The following is a 5000-nucleotide window of genomic DNA, read 5'->3' as shown; positions in this document are numbered from 1 at the left end:
TCCCCCCTCTTCCTCCTCCTCCTCCTCTTCCTCCTCCTCCTCCTCCTCCTCTTCTTCTTCCCCCTCCTCCTCCTCTCTCATTCACCTCCAGTTCTCTTTCCCACTCCTTTTCCGTTCTCCTCCTCCTCCTCTTCCTCCTCGTCCTCCTCCTCCTCCTCCTCCTCCTCCTCCTCTTCTTCTTCCCCCTCCTCCTCCTCTCTCATTCACCTCCAGTTCTCTTTCCCACTCCTTTTCCGTTCTCCTCCTGTTTCTTCTTCACTCCTCTCCTCCTCCTCCTCCTCCTCCTCCTCCTCCTCCTCCTCCTCCTCCTCCTCCTCCTCCTCCTCCTCCTCCTCTTCCCCCTCCTCCTCTCTCATTCACCTCCAGTTCTCTTTCCCACTCCTTTTCCGTTCTCCTCCTGTTTCTTCTTCACTCCTCTCCTCCTCCTCCTCCTCCTCGTCCTCCTCCTCCTCTTCTTCTTCTTTCTCTTCTTTTTGTTGTTTTTATTTATCTTCTTTTTCGCTTCACTTCTCTCATTCTTTTTTTTTCAAGGCTTTCAATTCCTCTTTTTCTCCCTCCTCCTCCTCCTCCTCCTCCTCGTCTTCCTCCTCTTCTTCCTCCTCCTCCATATCCTTTCATCCCATTCCTTATTTTCTCTTTCCTTTTCTTTTCCTTTTCATTTCTTCTCTTTCCTTTTCTTCGTTTTCTGCCAATCTCCCTCCTCCTCCTCCTCCTCCTCCTCCTCCTCCTCCTCCTCCTAGAATCTATTTAACAAACCCTCTTGCTCATTTTCTTCTGCCTTTCCTGTTTTTCTTCATATTTTCCTCTTTTTACTTCAAATATCTCGGGTCATCATCCTCATTCTCTTCTCTTCCTCCTTCCTCCTCCTCCTCCTCCTCCTCCTCCTCCTCCTCCATTTTTCCTCTCTCCTCCGTTTGAACTTATCTTCCTGTTTACATTTTCTTCTTATTCTTTCATTTTGTTTTCTTTCTTCTTTTCGTATTATTATTATTATTATTATTATTATTATTATTATTATTATTATTATTATTATTATTATTATTATTATTATTATTATTATTATTATTATTATTATTATTATTATTATTATTGTTGTTTTTACTCTTCCCTTTTTCTTTATCCTTATTTTCTTCTTCCACTTTTTTCATTTATTTTTCTTTGGACTTTTTCGCCTTCATCATCTTCTCTTCCCTTCATTATCGCCATTGTTATTCTCTTCCTCCTCCTCCTCCTCTTCCTCTTCTTCCTCCTCCTCCTCCTCTTGTTCTATGTCATATTTCTCCCTTTTGCTTCTACTGTTTTCTTCTGCTCCTCTTCTTTCCTCCTCCTCCTCCTCCTCCTCCTCCTCCTCCTCCTCCTCCTCCTCCTCCTCCTCCTCCTCCTCCTCCTATTCTATGTCATTTTCCATTCTCTTGATTTACTTTTTCTCCTGCTCCTCTTCTTTCCTCCTCCTCCTCCTCCTCCTCCTCCTCCTCCTCCTGATCGTATATGCAAACACGTTCACTTCGGGAATTGCTGAACGGAAGTCATAAAGAAAAGGAACACGTGTTTCTCTTCGTGTCACTGGTCCATTTCTCTCTCTCTCTCTCTCTCTCTCTCTCTCTCTCTCTCTCTCTCTCTCTCTCTCTCTCTCTCTCTCTCTCTCTCTCTCTCTCTCTCTCTCTCTTTTTTCTTGTATTTTTTCCGTTTCTTGTATTTTTTTCTTGTATTTTTTTTGTATTTTTTCTTCTAATTTTCTTGTATATTTTTTTTCTTCGTTTTCTTCTCTTTTCTTCTTTTTCTTCCTCTTTTTTTACTTACTTATCCTTTTCTACTACTACTACTACTACTACTACTACTACTACTACTACTACTACTACTATCACTTCCACCACCACCACCACCACCATCGGAGTGTGTGTCGTCGGTCATGATTGGGTAATTGGAAGACCGAGGGAGTGTGAATGGTGGTAGGACACGAGTGGTGGTGGTGGTGGTGGTGATGGTGGTGGTGGTGATGGTGGTGGTGGTGGTGGTGGTGGTGTCTTTATTGTCCTTCATATCAATCTTCCATCTTTTTCTTTTTTCTTTTTTTCTTCTTTGGAGGAGGAGGACGAGGGAGAGAGAAGAGGGGAAGAAGAAGAGAAGGGAAATGGGAAAGGAAAAAAATGGTATAAGAGATAAAAAGAGGAGAAAGAAGAGGAGGGGGGAAGGAAAAAGAAGAAGAAAGAACAGGTAAATGGGTTAAGAAGCGAAGGAAAAGGAGCAGAGGTTGAGAAGAAGGAGAAGGAGGGAGGAGAAGGAGGAGAGGAAGGAGGAGGAGGAGGAGGGGGGAGAGAGGGGGGGCATGCAGGTGAAGGCCGACAGATGACCCTCCAATTAGTGCCCAAGGCGAGCCAGGTGGGTAAAGGTGTTTCCTCCGTCTGTCTGTCTATCTTTCTGTCTGTGTGTCTTGTCTGTCTCTCCCTCGCTCTCTTTCTCTGTCTCTTTTTTTCTGGACAAACGGGAAGAAAACTTACAATAAAAAAGTGAAATTAATAAGGTGAAGACAACTAAGAAAATGGGAAGCAGGAGGATTAGGACGACGAGGAAGAAGTAGAACATTGAGAACAAGAAGAAGAACCAGAAAACAAGAAAAGAATGAAAGAAAACAAGAACCAGATAAAGAAAATGAAGAAGAAGAAAAAAGGAGCAATAAGTCGAAAAAGAAAAAAAACAAGGAAATCGAGGACCAGAAAACAATAAGAAAAAGGACAAGAACCAGAAGAAGAAAAAAGAGAATAACAAAACAAAACAAAACAAAAACACAAAGAGAGAAAAAAGACACAAGAAAAAGAAACAAGGACAAGAACAAGAAAAATAAGAAAATAAGAACCAAAGGACAAACAGCGACAGAAATAATGGCAGCAGCACCGTCAGTAGAGGTCGTAGTAGAAGTCGTAATAGTCAGCGGCGGCAACAGTAGGAGAGGGCGTAGTTGGGGGCGGCGGCGGCAAAAGTATAAGTCGTAATAGTCAACGGCGGTAGTAGAGGGCGGAGGCGGGGGGGGCGGCGGCGGCAACAGTAGAAGTCATAATTGTCAGCGGCGGTAGTAGAGGGCGTAGTCGGGGGCGGAGGCGGCGAGCACAACAACAACAAAGGCGATAATAAAGTGCTACCGAGGCTGACAAAAGAGCCGTCCCCGGGGTAACGACGCGGCGCGGGGTGGCGGCTGCGGCGGCCTCTGCGGCGGTCACGGGAGCCACTTACGGCCTGATTCATTCACCCAGATTACTGAAGAGCCTCTTAGCGATCTTCACGGCCTCTTTAGTGCGTGTTTGGCGAGGCTTCCCCTCCCTCCCGTCTTTCCGTCTCTCGTTTCCATATCTCTCTCTTCCTTCCTTTTTCTCTCCTTCCTTCCCTCCCTCTTTTATTGCGGTATTTTGCTTGGTTTATTCCTTCTCCTTCCATCCTCAGTTTCCTTCCTTCCTTCCTTCCTTCCTTCTTTTCTTTCCTTCATTCTCTGTTTTCTTCCTTCTCCCTACCTTCCTTTCCTCTCTCCTTCGTTCTCTCTCCCTCTCTTCCTTTCTTCTTGCCCTCCTTCCTTCCCTTTCTCTCCTACCCTTCCTTCCCTTCATTCATTCCCACTCTCCCTCCTTCCCTCCATCCCTCCCTCCCTCCTTCCTCCTCCTCCTCCTCCTCCTCCTCCTTCCATAAATTCTCTCTGCTTGTCGTGTACATTTGAATTAAAGCGATTCTTTCACGCTCACCCTCTCTCATTTTTTTTTTTTTGCGTGTTTTTTATTGTGATGTTTGAATCTTCGTTCCTTTTCCTTTGTTTGTGTGTGTCGGGGAGTGTAGCAAATGTCTGACAGGGTGAGGTTTATGTGTGTGTGTGTGTGTGGGGGGGGGGGGGGAAGGGGGACTTATGTGTGCATGCGTGTGTGTGTGTGTGTGTGTGTGTGTGTGTGTGTGTGTGTGTGTGCGTGTGTGGAAAGAAAATGAAAAGAAATACAAGAATATGTGAGTTTCGTTGCAAGATTTATTTATGTTATCTTTTGTTATATGAGTGAGACTTTTATTTTCATTATTATTTTCATCATCATCATCATCATCTAGTAGTAATAATATTGACCTCAAATAGATAATAATAATAATAATAATAATAATAATAATAATAATAATAATAATAATAATAATAATAATAATAATAATAAATACAATACTACTACTAATACTAAGCAAGACTTTTATCCTTACCATTATCATCATTATTATCATCATCATTATTATCATTATTATTATTATCATTATTTTTATTACTATTCCACTTAACACCTTCTCTTTATAGTGACCTGGGAAGGCTACCCTGGGGGAGCTTATCAAGGTAAAACTGGGCACTGGGGAGGGACATGGGGGTGAATGGAGGAGATGGGGTGGGATGGGGTATGGGGAGGGAAATGGGCAGGGGAAGGGGGAGGGCTTGGGTTATATAACAGGGTATGGGGAGGGAAATGGAGGAGGGGAGAGACTGGGGTTGGGTAACAGGGGAGATGGGGAGAGTAAGTAAGAGAGTATGGGGAAGGGCATGGGCAGGCAGGGGGAGGTAATGGGGAGTTGGGGTAGGGTAGATAAGAGGGTATGGGAAGGGCATGGGTAGGGACTGGGGGAGGTAAGTGGGAGATGGGGAGAGGTAGATAACTGGGTATGGGGAGGGATGTAGGTAGATAATTGGGGAGGGGGTGGGATAAGTAACAGATTATGGGGAAGATATGGGTAAGGACTGAGAGAGAGGTTGGGGTAGGTAATTTGGGAGGGGGTGGGATAGGAAACAGAGTATGGGGAAGATATGGGTAGGGACTGAGAGAGAGGTTGGGGTAGGTAATGGGAAGGAGGTGGGATAGGTAAGAGTATGGGGAAGATATGGGTAAGGACTGAGAGAGAGATTGGGGTAGGTAATTGGGGAGTTTGTGGGATAAGTAACAGTATGGGGAAGGTATGGGTAAGGACTGAGAGAGAGATTGGGGTAGGTAATTGGGGAG

At 44.5% G+C, this 5000-nt stretch overlaps 1 protein-coding gene across 4 annotated transcripts in view; it reads left to right on the top strand.

The window, feature by feature from the left end:
- The window catches only part of LOC126985973 (runt-related transcription factor 3-like), a 124912-nt gene that overhangs the window by 95652 nt on the left and 24260 nt on the right, over nt 1-5000 (top strand). For 2 of the 4 annotated variants that reach the window (XM_050841643.1, XM_050841623.1), the window contains exon 3: nt 4310-4345. The exons of the other annotated variants lie outside the window; for them this stretch is intronic. In XM_050841643.1, coding sequence (XP_050697600.1) covers nt 4310-4345 — 36 coding nt within the window. The remainder of the gene's footprint in view (nt 1-4309; nt 4346-5000) is intronic. 4 annotated transcript variants of the gene reach the window in all.

This window comes from Eriocheir sinensis, chromosome 5 (assembly GCF_024679095.1).
Source record: "Eriocheir sinensis breed Jianghai 21 chromosome 5, ASM2467909v1, whole genome shotgun sequence".
Classification (NCBI taxonomy): Eukaryota; Metazoa; Arthropoda; class Malacostraca; order Decapoda; family Varunidae; genus Eriocheir; species Eriocheir sinensis.
The sequence above is the reverse complement of the archived record's forward strand: the minus strand, read 5'-3'. Positions and strand labels throughout refer to the sequence as shown.